The following is a 19134-nucleotide window of genomic DNA, read 5'->3' on the forward strand; positions in this document are numbered from 1 at the left end:
TTAGGCCGCCATGGCGAATCTCGACAAGATTTTTACCCCAGAGAAAAAAGGCTTGTAATCCACCCTGTAGGTCGTTTAAAGTTGTTATACATTGTTTATGATTGTGATTATGTTATTCCTCACCTATATGGTTAATGTCAGCTATGCTAAGTAACCCATTTCTGTGTAATTTGAGAGAATATTTTTGTCATGTGCTTAAAGTATGGCCTGCTATTCATGTCATCATTTAAAAGTCTATCCTAAAATAAATCTGTCTTTTAAAAAAAATACATTTTACAAATGACATTTAATATGATTAGAGTATAGGAATCCATATATATATATATATATATAAGAGATATTATTTTTTGCATTACATTTATAAGAGGTATTGTCTCATGTAATTTAATAACAAAAATGGGTTTTATTTTTTCTATACAGTCCTCATCCTGGAAAGATTTGTTCCTAACCAATCCATTCTCTATGAAGTGAAGCGTGCTGGCTGCTGGTCTTCCTTTGGAAAATACACAGTGAATCAATTATAAAAATAAAAACAAAAACTTGAATCTAAAAAAAGTTTTCAATATCATTTTAATTTATTTTCATTATTAGTAAGATAATTATTTAAAATGTTTATATTTTTAAAATGGATAAAAAAAAATAAATCTGATAATGGAAATCAATACCATAAAGATAGCAAGTTTTTAATCTCCAATTACTGATGAATTTCTGAATTTTCCATTAAATATTTGACATTATATCACAGGGGAAAAAGAAAAACTACTTGAGTCCCCCCAGAGATCTGCTTATGAGTGCATGGGGATTGCAGAGAACCTTCCTCCTGTTTTCAACAGACTTTAGAGTATGACAGATAAAAAAGGTAATTTTTTTCATTTATTTTTACATCACATGAAAACACACAATTAATGATGAAGAATGTACACATGTTTTTCATAAGTGTGTACAAATTGTTCAATATAATGTCTATAATGAATCCAATTTCCTCCTGCTAGTCCACAGGCAATCTTGTAAGGAAAAGCATAAGTCTTGTAAGGTAAATTTTCCCCCATTTCTTGTAAACAAGTTTGAAACCATTCCTCTCTGTTTTGTGGGGTATCCTGATAAGTGGAAATTCTTTTAGGTCGGTGACTTGCTTTTCCATAATCCCATTGAGCTAGTAAACAAATGACCACAGGGGTTTGTGAGGGAAACACCTTAATAGTGCCTGGAATTCCTCTATCTTCTTCTACGGCTAAATTTCTAGTCCCTAGAGGTCTGCGAGTGGCATAGAGATTAGCTTGTGGGAATTTCTCTGCCAGACTTTGACTCAATCCATGAGCTTTTACAGTTAAACAATTACATTGATGAACAATAGCTTCTACCTCACAGTTGAGTAAATCACCTTGTATCTCCTGGAGACTCATGATATAAAATGAATCTATTTTTTAAAAACACCCTTGTTTTTATAGAACAACAACAACAACACAATAAAACAAGTTTTTTTTTTATTATTCAGGTAAATCTACAATCTCTTGGAACTAATTCTTTGTTTCTCACATCAGGTTTTAGAACTCCATATTCTTCATAGTCACCTTGTCTATAAAAGGTTCTTTCCAATTCTGGGGTGCTGTAAGACATCTCAAAACAGGTTAATTTATGAATCTTTCTGTACAGGTATCTCCCTTGAACTCTGTTTTTCATTTGAATGAATCCTCTCACATGATGAAGTTTTCCAGTTTCTGGATGCCTTTCTTTTTGTAAGATCAAGTATTGATAATTACTTCCAATGATTTGATCTACATCTTCCTGTCGGCACCCAGGTAAATTAAATATCCAATTATTGGCTATTCTACCTCTGTCTTGTTTTATGTAAGCAATATATCCATTGCCTGTATTTTCTTTCTGTTTGTTTTGATAATGAGCCTTAATATCCTCCAAGAGTTTGTTGTTTGGTCTTATGTTTTCTTTTTCCTCCTTCTGAGGTATAAATTCTACAGGATGTTCTTCCATCAAGGGTCTTTCTATGTAATCTCTGACAACATTAGGATCACCCTTTTCTGGACATAATTGGTTATATTCTTCTTGAGAAATGATCTCAATAGTCCCATCATCATGTAATTGAATTGGTATTCCTCTGTCTACATCTTTCTCTGAAAGAACTCTCTCTCCAAACTGAATTTTACTCATTCCTTTACTCATTTCTTTACTGGAGGTGTTACCCATAATGAAGCCAGTCCACAACTGAGGTGTGTTTTATACCATGTTTACTATTTATACTGTTTTTTTTTTAAATTGTATCTTTAAAATAACCCTCAACACTTTTTGTTTTGTGTTTTGACAAAAAAAAAATCTATGGTTAAAGGGAGATAACCTATTTTTAAAAATGACAAAAACCCAACAATTTTTTTTCTTTTTATTGAGATCTAACAATAAAATAACAGTTCAATCTTCTTTTTTTTTTATTCACATCTTGACCAGCTCACACTCTTTAAGAGCCTTTTCTTCCTAGCTTCTCTGGCTTCAATAGCTTCAGGTTTCTTCCAGGCTCCTATTTCCCATTCTATCCAATCTCTGGGCTCCAATTCCTTATTTCTCTCCTCCGGTTTCAGAACACCATATTCTTCATAGTCACCTTGTCTATAAAAAGTTCTTTCCAATTCTGGGGTACTGTGAGACATAGCAAATCTGGCAGCGATATGAAGTCTGCACATAGTCAGTCCTCCTTCTGGTTCCTTCATTTGAATGAATCCCCTGATTTGATGCAGTTCTCCTGTCAAGGGATGTCTTTCCTTTTGTATAATCAAATACTGGAAACCAAAGAAGAAATCATCTTGGTTGCTCAGAAACATATCTATATCTTCTTCTTCTTTAGGCTCTTTAATGATGAAAGTCCAATTAATGGCTATCGTGTAACTTCTGTCTGGATCATTAGGATCCTTCACAGGCTCATTCAGGGGTAAATATTCATTCCTAGGTTCCGGATCCAGGGTTTTCAACTCTATTCTTCTTTTTGTTTGAGAGAGCGTTGTGATCCCCCTCCATAGGTTCCGTCATTCTTTTTTCTAATAAGGCAAATTTATCTTTATCCATCTCCATGTCTTCTAATATTCTTGGAATTCGTTTGCCAAACTGTCGTTTACTCAACCACATACCCCACCAAACTGATGAGGATCGTCTTTAACACCTTGTTTTTATACCCCCCACCTTGAATTGCATCATCTTTTTTATACCTATTGCATCATCTTTTTTATACCTGTTGCATCATCTTGGCAGCGATTCAAGATTATGACGTCACGCTTCACAGTCAAAAGCTCAGTCTAGCCTAACCAGTTCAAACTGGATTTTTTTTTTACTGAAAACACTAACACAAGACAAAACAAAGAACACAGATTTTTGATTTTTTTCATTCTTTATTTGTAACAACAAAAACAAACAACAAACAACTCATTTACAATACATTTTGATAAAAACATTGACACTTTTGTCCATGACCCGTAGGTAATTTATGATAAGTGTTTTTAAACCAATTCGCTACATATCTGTCCCTTTGTAAAGCCGTACTCTGGTCAAAGGGGAATAGCCACTCGTCGGTTTTCTTTCTTTTCTTGTCTCTTTGATGTAAATAATACATGCAATATTGTCCACACACATCGGTATTCCAGTCTTGATAGCGATACGGATTATAAATCCATTGTTGAGCATGACGCTGGATAAAATCTTGAATTTCTTTTTGTAAGGGAGGAAATCCATAAGAATCGAAATATTCCACCACAGGATTGCTCACATATAGACACATCCAATGTTCTCCAAAAAAAATTACAAGGACTAACAAGGCAATTTTTTTTTGTTTTACTAAATTTGAAAGCGGGTGTTGCAGAAAAAAACATACCATTTGATCTTGGGATACTTTTTAAGAAAATGAAGTCCTAATTCAATTCATTCCAATGTTTATTGTCTAGTACTTTAAGATAATAATGTATAACATGGACTTGAGAAATAAGTTGGCAGTAAACATATGAAGGAGCACTGGAGTGAAAGTTTCTTTTCGATCTCGCTCTCCAAGTTTTAATGCTTTGGACATCATTTCAAGAGGCACATTGGAAGTTAGGTACTCATTTTTAACGTTCATGAGTAGGGATATTATGTGTTGTTCTGTTTTCTGAAACCCAATGACTGATCCCTGAACCTTTACTACTGGCGGCTCACATTCCTGGAAACAGAGAATTCTATAAATTAATAGACTCAATGAGCATTGTTTTATTTTAGAATTGTGAGTAATTATAAAAAGCAGCACAGTATAATATTAATAGAAAGAGTAAGTGTCTTTTATTGTTGAATTACATCAAACAGGGATAAGACAAAGACACGAAGTGCCAGGGATAGACAATTTAGCTACATTTACCCCCACCCCCACCCCCTTTAAATAATAGGAATAAAAATAACTTTGTTGTAAGAGTAACATTATTATAGGCATGTTTTCTATGATAATATGGTTTTACTGTAAATAAATAACATTTTGTATTATCTGATTTATCATGTACATGCCTTTGAAACAAGTTAATGAATTAAAAATGGGATTACAATTTTACTTCAAGAACACTTTTAGAAGTCGTTGAAACAGAGATCTCCTCATTGAAACAGAGATCTTCCCATTGAAACTGGTCACGACAACATTTGTGATTGATTAGTAATTCCAAACAATGGAGGAGGTTCTCAAGTCCCTCCACAGGGAGACTTTCATACTGTCAGTGTCATCTTTCAGAGAGACACTCTTTACACAAATATTCACTCCTTTCACCTTCACGGTTTTGCTTATATCCTCCTTAAATGAAAAAAAATCAGATTTTGTATATTTGTTTAATGGACGTTGAGATTGAATACTGTTCGTTATTTCCATATCCTTCTTCCTTCATTAAGACATAAAAATATGCAAAATTAATATAGCACTGTAGTTGACAATATAATAAAACATTCTGTTTATTTTTTTTTTAAATTAAGGATGTGCATGCAATATTTCACAGCAATTTAGCATAGGAATTAAGCTAAAATGACTGACTGTATGTTAAAATCTGTAAGCGTAGTAAATTTAAAATGAGAGTTCTTCAAGTTAATACGGGTACTTACCGACACAATTCTGCCCTTAACGGAGACCAGGGACTTTACAGGCGATGTTTTGACGTCCTTGATGGGACGAGTTATTGCTGGTGGCTCGCACCTTTCTCCATTGTTGCATGTGGAACCTCAATGGCTCCTGTTTTCATTACTTTGGGGTTTTTGGTAACAATCACAGTTGGTCCATTTTCATTCTTTAAGATTTAATTCATAAGAATAACAGTGTTGTCTGGACTAAGGGATGTTAATTTGGTAGTGTCACAAACAGTGCCCTTCATGGCATCTGTGGAATCCGCTAGACTAACTGTGGCGCATTCCTTTTTTTTCTCCATTGCCCGTTTGATACTTTTAAATGTTACCAACTCCTTCACTTTAAGGGGTTGTGAGTAAGGTTTCTTTCCCTTGCTCTCTCTCAGTTTAGCGACTGTCAGCATCTGTAATAAAAAAAAACATTATTTTCAATTTCGAATATTCAATCAATTAAGAAAAATAAGTACCCTAAATAATTATAATGCTTTCAAATCACTTTAAATTCGGATGGATGTGAAATAGTAGCAAGAAAAGTAAAGTATTAGGTTTATCATACAGTCGTTATGATGTTGAAGGTGAAAGAAATACCGCTACACTATTAGTGTCTATTCATTCTCAATATTACAAAGGGGCAGCAGTTTATATATTCGTGATCTCGCGAAATCTTAATTTTTTTTCTACAGTAATATTTATTATAAGTCTAAAATATCTCGTGGTTTCACGATTCTTCATGTCCTTGTGATAACAGGTGATTCAAAACTTGACCAATAGATATGTGTGTGGTCATGTAAAAGTGTATGTACAGGTGTGGATCCAAAGGGGCGTATAACTATATAACTAAATACCTAAGTTAGTAAAGAATAAGAAGAATAAAGCTTAAACAGAATACTATTATTTATAACTCAATTTTCATTGTTTTAAATAAAAGTATCTCTACTTCATAAACAATGAATATTATCTTATATATCTTACATTATCTCGCAATCTCGTGAGTTCTCATTCAATTCTCCATCCTTATTTTCCTACAAAACAATTTCTAAACTTGAATTTCATTATAATTTATATATTCATCAGAAAAATACAATCCCATTGCATCATCTCTCAATATATATCAATAATTCTACAAATGGATATACTACTTTACTCCATGTTAATTCTATTATTTATTCTATAATTGATTTAATAATGTCTTGTCTGATATCCTTATCTGTGTTGTACAATGTATGCTTTTCTTTGATACCATTTCGTCGCCCGCGTGGCGCAGTGGTAAGAGTGTCGGCTCTAGAGTCGAGTAGTAAGGAGTCAATCCTTACGTCACAGATTTGAATCCCACTGTGAGACGTGGAGACTGGTACTTCGGATGAGACCATATAAACCGAGGCCCCGTGTAGCAGAAGGTGCTGGCACGAAAATGATCCCTCACTGCTCAAAGGCCCTGAGTGCCGAGCATAGGACAAAATCTGTAGCCATCCACCGGCAAGTGGTGGCGTCTCCGTTTGAGTAAAAAAAATTTGAGAGGGATGTTGAAGAAGATTCAATCAATCAATCCTAATACCCTTTTCATATACATGGATTGGAATATGGAGATAGCGAACAGAATCAAAGCTCTACATCAAATTAAACACCTGTCATGGATAAGTCAGCATCATTGCCCGTGGAGAGCTGAAACTTTATCTAATGCTCAGCACGCAAGTTCATTTTAAAGTGATGAGTCTTTTTCGTGCCAGCACCAACTGCGACACGGGACCTCGGCTTTTACGCTCTCGTCCGAAGGACAGATTTCCACGTCCCACAGGTTTGAAAACGAATTGTTTCTGTCCTGAATTTGTATTCCGGTATTTCCCATTAATGTGTTTCTTTATTTCTAAATACTGTGTTAACACGCCGTTTGAGGCTACGTATGTCGGTTCAGTGTTTTTCTGCTTCACATTTGTTGCAGATGTATTCCGGAATTCGGAGAATCGGCCATGATGAGTCTAAACTTATGTTGAACTTCTTTTGTCCATTAACGTGTACCTGATTTATTCGACTTCATTTCTCTAACTCTCTTATTTTATTCAATTCTTAGCATCAGTTGGATAATTTAATCTGTGCATTAACTTTGTAGTATAGTTGTGTATAGAATATTGCAATGGTAGTGAATAAAATATTTATTTGTTACCTAATGTCTAACGAAATACGCGTGGACGGGTTAACTACTAGTCTAAGTTGACGAGGGGAGTCATAAATTTTATTTATAGTCGGCTCATATTGTAAACACAACAGACAAAAAACATGTGGTGGATTCTCTTGAACCGACTTTAACTAAATTTACACCGAGTGTGAAACACGCGGTTTGGGGAGAACAAAGAAGGTTGTGTAGATAAGCAGACGTAGTTAGGGTTTTGCAGAGTAGTTAGGTTGAATGTATGGATGTACCTCGGTACTTGAGTTAAAGACATTGGGGGTGGGGGGTTAAAACTCATATTTCTTAGCATCTTAGTATTATTAGACAATAGGGTTGTTTGACTGTTTTGTCCTGTTTATTAATTTTTACAGAGAAAGGTAATTCCTGTGAGTGTTCATGTAGTTCATTGTGCTTATGGGATAATGAAAGAGCCTGAGCTTCAGTGTGATTTGTGTATATGTCCATGTACACATATTTTGTAAGCCTCACTATTTTCTCCTGCCAGTTACTTTAAAGCAGGAACTGTTATGGTTTTCTCCCAGAATTTCCACAGGATCTTGGTTTGGAATTGACATTTAGCGATGTCTGCTTTTGTGGAGGCTAATCCTTAGAGGACCATGTATGGTTGGAATGATTTTTGAAACGACTTTACAAGATCATGGAGTGTTTGTCAATGATAGCTTTTATGGAGTGTCCATCTTTTGGTGGAATCAAATTATCAATGTAAACTTTCACAAGGACTGCTACAAAATATATATAAATCAATTAAATATTTTCTAAAAACAAAACTATTTGACTTATTGGAAGTGTTTGACAATAAAAATCATCAGAAACATAAACTTATATTTTCAAAGCCAAATCATTGGGGACAACAAAAATATGAGAAGTCATATTCTTCAAAAGCAGATGTCCAGTATCTTGCAGGTCAAGTCCAAAGGCTATTTCTACCTACGTAGGCATTATAGCTACTGTCTTTTATTAATTTTCAATCTGAAGTTAAATTTATTTGTCATGTTATCATTTTCAACTCCAGATTGAAAATTAATAAAAGACACTACCTAGGTAGTTAAAGCTACCTAAAGAAGCTATATTTACCTACTTTCTGCTTTACTTGCATTTTGTGGCCAAATGCAGGAACGGCGCAACATGATGAACACAATACCTCTTGATACAGTCACACTGATGATGAATATGACAAAATTTGGGCCAAAAAATAAAAACTTCGTTTATTATCAATTTTGCATAGAAACTAATATAAAATTGCCGATTCAGAAAGTAATCATTTTGGCCAAATATTTTTCGTATTAATGTGACCGTATCAAAAAATATGGTATTCACCATGTTGCGCCGTTTAGTCTTTTGATCGCAATACAATTATTCCTCCACCCTATTCTCCTAATGTATCTCTTCTTAAGTTAAACCCATCGATATCTAATTCTCAATTGTCTGCCTGTTCATTTAAAAAAAGTTTCCCACTAGCACGACTTTGACTAAAAGGAGGCATTTTAAATAGAAAAAAAAACTATCGCGCACTTTATTCTTCCGGAATTTCATATGCAAACTAAGCGTATTCATTGTATTCGTGCTCCGTTTCAGGGCTCGAATCCATGCTGGAGTCAGGTTTGGTGGATACCCTATCATGAATTAAATCCCTTTTGGGATAAAGCCCTGAAAGATTCACTCGGCATAAAAAGTTGGCTTTTTGGAATTTCATTATCAAAATAGACAGAGGCTTGAAATGGTCAGGGGCAGCCAAAAGAACTTTAATATGATTTTTAAAAACTTTTTTTGAATTTTTAAGACGTTGACATTTTATGTTAAAATATCCGTTTCAATAGGACCTGAATAATTTTACCAACTTTAAATACTTAAATAAGTGGTATGAAATTGATAGCTTTCATGTGAAAACAGCGAACGAAAGTAAAATAAAAATCATAAATTTTCATATAAATCATAAATATCAATGCAAGATCAATTAAGAACACCAGCGAAACATCAGTAAAAAAAATTGTGGGATATTTAACATCATTATAGTTATAACGCACAGTAAATCCATTCCTTTTTATTAGTTGAAGTATTTTTACCTCTTCTAAAGGACTTTCTCTGAATTAATATACTGACAACGGCGCTCTCTCTCTCTCTCTCTCTCTTGATGAACCATGTAATACTTGTTTTGTGAAGATTTTCTGTGGTTCATTTGTGCCGCAACACCCTCCCTGGCCCCAGAAAACATTGCTCTCACCTACAAATTGAATCAAATGCATTTCCTTCGATGAACCAGCTTCGAACTGTTCAATTTAATACAATTACAAGTTTATCTTTTAAAAAGATAGGTGAGCTACAATCTAATTAAAATTAGATGTTAGATCCGCTCGCATACTCACTACACTAACATCTAACAACATCCCATAGAAGGTCACGTCAGAGGTCAATATCTATCACCCAATCAAATTGTCGCTGGCAAAATCATCGGATATTTGTTGATGTAATCGAAGTGAATAAATCTAGAGTTGTTCCGACTTTGACCTCTGACGTGACCTTCTATGGGACGTTGTTAGATGTTAGAGTAGTGAGTATGCGAGCGGTTCTTACACCTAATTTTAATTAGATTGGGTGAGCTAGCGCCGTAGCAATTTTTAAACATAAAAAGGAAGATCTGTGACCAAGTGATTTATTTTGCTGAATTCTTTAATTTTATCGAGGCTGGAGAGTGATAAAGTTATTATTGTTTTGTAAAGTGTATTTTATAGACACATAGGTAAAGAAACAAGGGGGAGGTGACCTATTGGAGTTTTGGCGAACGGGACATATATGACCTTTACTGGAGAGGGGGGGGCTCTCTATAATATGAAGAGGATGCCGATTGAGAAATTACATGTATGAGCTGATTTAAAGAAGAGAATTTCTTTGTAATTTAGCAAAGAAAATACATGGGAGTTGTAAGGAATATAGAAAATAACTCAAAGTGTATGTTGTGTAAAGAGTCCAGAGAGTTTGGAAATAGAGTTGTGAAATAGCTTGATCCTGTGGTTCATCTTTGTCAACAAATGTGTTAGAGTAAAAGCCCTACACATCAGAATTTGTTTTGACATAAATAGTGGATTTATTCGTTGTTTTAGTTTAAATTCTTGCTTCTGTTTCTAAAATTTGTAAGATTGGCTGAATTGACCAATCAGAAATTAGAATCTATCTTTGGTTGTGCTTAGATGTAAAAAAAAAAAACAGAAACAAAACAAAACACTCTCTGTCATTGTTTAGAACAATTACGGGCTTTTCCGTCAGCAAAAAAAAAAAAAAAAAAACAGAATTTGAAATATTATAAATATGAAGTTATCTTTAAAGCGTAAGCTACACAATAAATAACGTGATTCAACGAAATTGTTATCGTACGGTCTATCTGCAGTAGATCTCACAGTTTTCCCAGAATGCACCATCATGGCGGCCGAGCATGCGTATTCAAGGAATTTGGACTAACGTAGTTGCTAGCGCTCGAGAGCGCTAGCAAAAAGAAATTACACAATGCTGGTATTTTGTCAATGCTTCTGATTATCACTTCCGTATACTTTGATATAATTTGTCCTCCTGCATGTTTCATGATAATCTCGGAACTTTGAACCGAATCTTCAAAGTCATGGAGTTATCCTCTTCTCTCCCACATGACAACCATTCTCATCGTTTCATCTTGCATACTCTTTCCTGTAAAATGTATCATGTGTAAACAGTGAATTAATTTTCAAAAAAATAGTTTTCCAGTTAATCATAAAAATACATGGAAAATCAATTATAAAAAAGTTTGCTAAGACCGGGCTTCTCTGCTCTGTTTTCAAAACAAACTTCTCTCTTCTCTAAAATCCATAAAATAATCATGATTTAGCACTTTTGAAAAACCCAGCGAGGGTATTTTGTCCCGTTTGAACAGTTCTTCTTAAATGCAGATATAAAAATCCAGAAAAAAAATGTATTTACCCATGTAAGACCTTATTGTTCCTGGCGCCTTTGCATTTTTGGCCCCGACAACCACCTGTCCCTAATCAGGGCTGGATCTAAGAGACTGTCCAGGGCAAGTGTTGGCTCGATCGTTCTATGTATTTCCAACACTTGCCTGGCATGCTGGAAAGCCTGTTTGTCCTGTCGGTTTTAATAGACCTCTGTCATTGGACAACGTTGTGTAGAATAAGACGTTTTGTGTCAGGGTTTTGGCAGGAGAGAACGTCACTCTCCACATCCTCCTCGTCCTTATCGGTGAGTACCTCACTGTTTGAAAGTATATGTAGAGCAATTAGTTAACGTGATCCTGGTGTTCAATTTGGCTCTCTGATCATCAAAGGTTTTTCTTTATTTAGTTCCTCTAAAACACAAGTAACTATTTAAAAAAAAAAAAAAAAAGAATGATTGTAAAGCATCTTTGGTGAAAGGGATTTAACTTTGCTCAAAGGTAAACATATAAGACACTCAAAAATCACCTCTTTTCCAAGACTTGTGTATTAGGAACTCTTTCCCTCCTCTCTCAAATATGTGCACCTTAATGAGGTGTTTGTCCAACCAAGGAATCATACTTGGGAACAGGAAAACGTTTCAATCGACATTTAAAAGATTAGTTTACAATTAGTTACACCTATATTATGCCCGTCTTGTTATATCTCCTCTTGCTTTTATCAACTTAAATCTTACATTGGTGGCTGTTGCTTTCCTTTGCATGGTCGTAGACACCTGCTCACTCCAAACGCTCTGTCTGTCTTCTTTTTAAGCATAAGTAATATATTCATAATACCATGGTTCTGGAAGGTCGTGTCTGCCTCTATTATTCTCCGGAAGACCCTGTCTGAATTAATTCCATGCTTGATGATTATAGCCGTCCAGACTGCCTAAATCTGTGTGATGGAACATTGTTGATCTTATAGAAGGCCCTCTTAAAGAAATTCTTTCGGAAACTCAGAGATTGTTTCTTTAAAAATGTGTACCAAATATTAAATGAATAAATCAAGATTTTAAAAATGAGATGACGACAACAGAGATGGGATATTATACCCAACATGTCTCCTCTTGACTTTGGGCCTAAGAGCTGGTAGGCCTCGTCAAGGAACATCTTATTCCTTGCACTCCGGATTTCCAGAGGTCCTGTGAAACCTAACTGTAAGGAAGTATACAGCAATCCGATTCCTGGTTATTATGTGCAGTAGGATACGTAGATCGTACAATTCATGTCCCAATGATTCCCTTATAAACTGGTGTTAGTATGTTTATATATTGTACTTGCGTTTTAAAATTTACCTCTTCTGACGGAGTGCATCCTCGAAAGGAATCGGAGTGTGGAGCCGGAGGGTAGGAATCGGAGTCTGGAGTCGGAGGGTAGGAATTTGAGTGTGGAGACGGAGGGTAGGAATTTGAATGTGGAGACGGAGGGTAGGAATTTGAGTGTGGAGACGGAGGGTAGGAATTTGAGTCTTGAGTCGGAGAGTAGGAATTTGAGTGTGGAGTTGAAGGGTAGGAATTTGAGTGTGGAGATGGAGGGTAGGAATTTGAGTGTGGAGTTGCAGGGTAGGAATTTGAGTGTGGAGACGGAGGGTAGGAATTTGAGTGTGGAGATGGAGGGTAGGAATTTGAGTGTGGAGTTGAAGGGTAGGAATTTGAGTGTGGAGACGGAGGGTAGGAATTTGAGTGTGGAGACGGAGGGTAGGAATTTGAGTGTTGAGTCGGAGGGTAGGAGTTTGAGTGTGGAGTCGGAGGGTAGGAGTTTGAGTGTGGAGTTGAAGGGTAAGAATTTGAGTGTGGAGTTGAAGGGTAGGAATTTGAGTCTGGAGTCGGAGGGTAGGAATTTGAGTGTGGTGTCGGAGGGTAGGAATTTGAGAGTCGGAGGGTAGGTTTTTGAGTGTGGAGTTGTAGGGTAGGAATTTGAGTGTGGAGACGGAGGGTAGGAATTTGAGTGTGGAGTTGAAGGGTAGGAGTTTGAGTGTGGAGTTGAAGGGTAGGAATTGAGTGTGGAGTCGGAGGGTAGGAATTTGAGTGTGGAGTTGAAGGGTAGGAATTTGAGTGTGGAGACGGAGGGTAGGAATTTGAGTGTGGAGTTGAAGGGTAGGAGTTTGAGTGTGGAGTTGAAGGGTAGGAATTTGAGTGTGGAGTCGGAGTGTAGGAATTTGAGTGTGGAGCCGGAGGGTAGAAATTTGAGTGTGGAGTCGGAGGGTAGGAATTTGAGTGTGGAGTCGGAGGGTAGGAGTTTGATTGTGGAGTTGAAGGGTAGGAATTTGAGTGTGGAGACGGAGGGTAAGAATTTGAGTGGGGAGTCGGAGGGTAGGAATTTGAGTGTGGGGCCGGAGGGTAGGAATTTGAGTGTGAAGCCGGAGGGTAGGTATTTGAGTGTGGGGCCGGAGGGTAGGAATTTGAGTGTTGAGTCGGAGGGTAGGAATTTGAGTGTGGGGACGGAGGGTAGGAATTTGAGTGTGAAGACGGAGGGTAGGAGTTTGAGTGTGGAGTTGAAGGGTAGGAATTTGAGTGTGGAGACGGAGGGTAGGAATTTGAGTGTTGAGTCGGAGGGTAGGAATTTGAGTGTGGGGCCGGAGGGTAGGAATTTGAGTGTGAAGCCGGAGGGTAGGAGTTTGATTGTGGAGTCGGAGGGTAGGAATGGGAGTGTGGAGACGGAGGGTAGGAATTTGAGTGTGGAGACGGAGGGTAGGAATTTGAGTGTGGAGTCGGAGGGTAGGAATTTGAGTGTGGGGCCGGAGGGTAGGAATTTGAGTGTGATGCCGGAGGGTAGGAATTTGAGTGTGGAGTCGGAGGGTAGGATTTTGTTTGTGGTGTCGGAGGGTAGGAGTTTGAGTGTGGAGTTGAAGGGTAGGAATTTGAGTGTGGAGACGGAGGGTAGGAATTTGAGTGTTGAGTAGGAGGGTAGGAATTTGAGTGTGGAGTCGGAGGGTAGGAATTTGAATGTGGAGTCGGAGGGTAGGAGTTTGAGTGTGGAGTTGAAGGGTAGGAATTTGAGTGTGGAGACGGAGGGTAGGAATTTGAGTGTTGAGTAGGAGGGTAGGAATTTGAGTGTGGAGTCGGAGGGTAGGAATTTGAATGTGGAGTCGGAGGGTAGGAATCGGGGTCTGGAATCGGAGGAATGTGCTGAAGCCAGTGGAGCGGTAGAAGTGGATTCCTCATCCGAAGGAACACAGTCCTCGTCCCTGGGATCCGATAGTGTCTCCTCGAAAACGTCCATGGGACTATCCTCAAACATGAGATCACATCAACAAGATAAATTTACAATTAGTAACACCTATATTATGCCCGTCTTGCAAGATCTCTTGCTTTTAGGATCTTCAATTTTACATTGGTGGCTGTTGCTTTCCTTAGCAGGGCCGCAGACACATACCCATCTTAATCGCTCTGTCTGGCCTTGTTTATCAAGGAGGTTTTCATAGCAGAAGGAAGATGTTCTTCTTGATGAAGATATTGAATAAACACCTCCTGATGAGGATAAGTAATAAAAACGTCCTGCAGATCCCATGGTAATCTCGGAACTTTGTCCCGAATCTTCGAAGTAAAAATACACATTCGTTGCCATAGCTCCAGCTATCATGTGAAAACAGTGAATTAATTTCTGAAAAAAAAATCATTAATTTTTTTAGGTCACCTGAGTAACTCAGGTGACCTATTGCTATCCGTTTTCGTCCGTCGTCGTGTGTCGTGCGTCGTGTGTTAACATTTGAACATTTTCAGCTTCTTCTCTGAAACCACTTAACCAATTTCAACCAAATTTGGTATACAGCATCTATGGGTGAAGGGGAACAAAAATTGTGAATTTCATGGTCCCTGCCCCCCTGGGGCCTGGGGGGTGGGGCAAAAACCACTAAAATTATTGCAATCTTTAAAAATCTTCTTCTTTACTCCTGGACATCAAGCAGGCAAACTGTTGTTATGAATGTAATGAGCATTGAGTCCTCTACTTAAATTGTGAAATTCATGGCCCCAGGGTCAGGGGTTCTAGTGCTAGGGCGGGGCTACATAGATTATATAGTGAAAATGCATGATTTCTTTGAAAATCTTCTTCTCTGCTCCTGGGATTAAATAAACTAACCAAGCACATAGTTATGATGAGCAAGAGTGCCTCTTCCTAAATTGTGAAGTTTATGACCCCAGGGTCAGGGGTTCTGGTGTTAGGGCGGGGCTCTATTGGTTATATAGTGAAAATGCATTAATTCTTTGAAAATCTTCTTCTCTACTTCTGGGTATTAAATAAACTAACTAAGCACATAGTTATGATGAGCAAGAGTGCCTCTTTCAAAATTGTGAATTTTATGACCCCAGGGTCAGGGGTTCTGGTGTTAGGGCGGGGCTCTATTGGTTATATAGTGAAAATGCATTAATTCTTTGAAAATCTTCTTCTCTACTTCTGGGTATTAAATAAACTAACTAAGCACATAGTTATGATGAGTAAGAGTGCCTCTTTCAAAATTGTGAATTTTATGACCCCAGGGTCAGGGGTTCTGGTGTTAGGGCGGGGCTCTATTGGTTATATAGTGAAAATGCATTAATTCTTTGAAAATCTTCTTCTCTACTTCTGGGTATTAAATAAACTAACTAAGTACTTAGTTATGATGAGCAAGAGTGCCTCTTTCAAAATTGTGAATTTTGTGGCCCCAGGGTCAGGGGTTCTGGTGTTAGGGCAGGGCTCTATTGGTTATATAGTGAAAATGCATTTATTCTTTGAAATTCTTTCCTTTGCTCCTGTGTTTAATGCCAATGATCCAAATATATATATTTATGATGAAGAAAGGTGCACCTAGCAAAATGGTTATTTTTTATGCCCCCGCCCCTTCCCTGTGTCGGGGTGAGGGGGGCGGGTACAAAGTCTGAAAATAAATTAATGCTTTGAAATTTGCTCTTTGGTGTGTTAATCAACCATTTTATGATAAAGTTTGCAAAATTTTGAAATATGTGGCCCCAGGATCAGTTGTTCCTTTGGGATGAGGTGTACAACTGGTTATAAAGTGGAAGTGCATTTTCTCTTAATGTTACTCTGATCTACCTCTGGGTATTAAGTAAGTAGAGTTAGCATGCTAAGTCTAAATTATTATAAGCAATGGTACCTCTTTCAAAATTGTGAATTGTGAATTCTGGTTTAAAACATGAACCAAATTTAATTGTTTGAAAGTTGTTGCACAATACTCAGGTGACCTATAAGGCCCGTGGGCCTCTTGTTATAAATCATAAAAATAAATGGAAAATCAATTATAAATAAGTCTGCTAAGTCCCCTCTTCTCTGGTCATTGTTGAGGAGTAAAACAGAAATAAAATAATGTCTGGCTAATTTGTAGCTTTTTTGAGACACGATTGGTTTTTCCTGCAATAGAATTCCACGGGTTCCCTTCACTGACTTGAATTGAAGAATTCTCATATTGAGGAATGTGCTGAAGCCAGTGGAGCCGTAGGAACCCAGTCCTCGTCCCTGGGATCTAAAAGCATCTTTGGTGAAAGGGATTTAACTTATCTCAACAGTTTTTAAAGGTAAAGATATAAGACACTCAAAAATCACCTCTTTTCCAAGACTTGTGTATTAGGAACTGTTTCCCTCCTCTCTCAGATATGTGCACCTTAATGAGGTGTTTGTCCAACCAAGGAATCATACTTGGGAACAGGACAACGTTTCAGTCTACATTCAAAAGATTAATTTACAATTACTTACACCTTTATTATGCCCGTCTTGTTATATCTCCTCTTGCTTTTATCAACTTAAATCTTACATTGGTGGCTGTTGCTTTCCTTTGCATGGTCGTAGACACCTGCTCACTCCAAACGCTCTGTCTGTCTTCTTTTTAAGGATAAGTAAAATAAACCTATAATATAGGTAATCCATGATATTCATAATACCATGGTCCTGGAAGGTCATGTCTGCCTCTATTATTCTCTGGAAGACCCTGTCCAAATTAAGTCCACGCTTGATGATTATAGTTGTCCGGACCTCCCCAGTCCGTGTGATGGAACATTGTTGATCTTATAGAAGGCCTTCTTTAAGAACCTCTTTCGGAAACGCAGATATTGTTTCTTTAAATATGTGTACCAAATATTAAATGAATTAATCAAGATTTTTAAAAAGGGATGACGACAACAGAGATTGGATATTATACCAAACATGTCTCCTCTTGACTTTGGGCCAAAGAGCTGGTAGGTCTCGTCAAGGAACATCTTGTCCGTTGCACTCCGGATTTCCTTCCAGTGAAACCCAACTGTAAAGAAATATACAGCAATCCGAGTTCTAGGTTATTATATGCAGTAGGATACATAGATCGTACAATTTATGTCCCAATGATTCCCTTATAAACTGGTGTTAGTATGTTTATATATTGTTCTGTTTGTAAGTTTACATCCTCTGAGGGAGTGCAAACTCGAAAGGAATCGAAGTCTGAAGCCGGAGGATAGGAACTGGAGGAATGTGCTGAAGCCGATCGAGCTGTAGAAGTGGATTCCTTATCCGATGGAACCCAGTCCTCGTCCCTGGGATCAGATAGTGTCTCCTCGAAAACGTCCATGGGACTATCCTCAAAAAGGAGTTTCATTCCTTTCATCTTCTTCCTTAATTTATAATGGTAGAGTGAGATCAAGTAGGAAACATTGAATTGTATTTACTTATAATGATTTTTCTGTTAGTTTGTTTTTATCATTTGATGTATATTACCCATTCCCGGTCTAGGAGGACTCTCTATTAATTTACTGACAACAACGTTCTCCTTTTTAGCTCACCTGAGCCGAAGGCTCAAGTGAGCTTTCCTGATCACATTGTGTCCGTCATCCGTCCGTCCGTCTGTCTGTCCGTCCGTAAACTTTTCACATTTTCGACTTCTTCTCAAGAACCACTGGGCCAATTTTGACCAAACTTGGTACAAAGCATGCTTGGGGAAATGTGAATTTAAATTGTTAAAATTAAGGGCCAAATCCCTTCACAAGGGGAGATAATTAAGAAAAGACAAAAATAGGGTGGGGTCATTAAAAAATCTTCTTCTCAAGAACCACTGGGCCAGAAAAGCTGAAACGTATGTAGAAGCATCCTGGGGTAGTGTAGATTCTAAATTGTTCAAATCATGACCCCAGGGGATTGGGCGGGGCCACAATGGGGAATCAAAGTTTTACATAGAAATATATAGGAAAAATCTTTTAAAAACTTATTCTCAAGAACCACTGGGCCAGAAAAGCTGAAACTTATGTGGAAGCAACCTGGGGTAGTGTAGATTCTAAATTGTTCAAATCATGACCCCAGGGGATTGGGCGGGGCCACAATGGGGAATCAAAGTTTTACATAGAAATATATAGGAAAAATCTTTTAAAAACTTCTTCTCAAGAACCACTGGGCCAGAAAAGCTGAAACTTATGTGGAAGCAACCTAGGGTAGTGTAGATTCTAAATTGTTCAAATCATGACCCCAGGGAATTGGGCGGGGCCACAATGGGGAATCAAAGTTTTACATAGAAACATATAGAAAAAATCTCTGAAAATCTTCTTCTCAAGAACCACTGGGCCAGAAAAGATGAAACTTATGTGGAAGCATCCTTGGGTAGTGTAGATTCTAAATTGTTCAAATCATGACCCCAGGGGATTGGGCGGGGCCACAATGGGGAATCAAAGTTTTACATAGAAATATATAGGAAAAATCTTTAAAGAACCACTGGGCCAGAAAAGCTGAAACTTATGTGGAAGCATCCTGGGATAGTGTGGTTTCAAATTGTCTTATTTATGATCAGTGGGGTAGGGTGGGGTCACAACAGGTATTACAAGGGAGGAATCTAGTAAAGAACAGCATGGTTAAAGCTTCTCAGGTGAGCGATGTGCCCCATGGGCCTCTTGTTTATTGATGAGAATCTTTGAGAACTACA

The 19134-nt window shown here is 37.4% G+C and overlaps 1 protein-coding gene and 1 pseudogene across 1 annotated transcript; both read right to left on the bottom strand.

Moving 5' to 3' along the window:
• Positions 1 to 460: 460 nt before the first annotated feature.
• On the bottom strand, positions 461 to 1403 carry LOC134280258 (uncharacterized). Its single transcript, XM_062762663.1, has 2 exons — positions 945 to 1403; positions 461 to 493 (listed from the first exon to the last, which is right to left on the bottom strand). Exons 1-2 carry the CDS (start codon positions 1401 to 1403, stop codon positions 461 to 463), a joined length of 492 nt encoding a protein of 163 aa, XP_062618647.1.
• Positions 1404 to 2438: 1035 nt separating this feature from the next.
• LOC134280259 (uncharacterized) lies at positions 2439 to 5525 on the bottom strand (annotated as a pseudogene).
• Positions 5526 to 19134: the final 13609 nt, after the last annotated feature.

The sequence above is a fragment of the Saccostrea cucullata genome, unplaced genomic scaffold, assembly GCF_032062105.1.
Source record: "Saccostrea cucullata isolate Sc308-1 unplaced genomic scaffold, CSIRO_AGI_Scuc_v1 ctg5933, whole genome shotgun sequence".
NCBI classification, from domain to species: domain Eukaryota; kingdom Metazoa; phylum Mollusca; class Bivalvia; order Ostreida; family Ostreidae; genus Saccostrea; species Saccostrea cuccullata.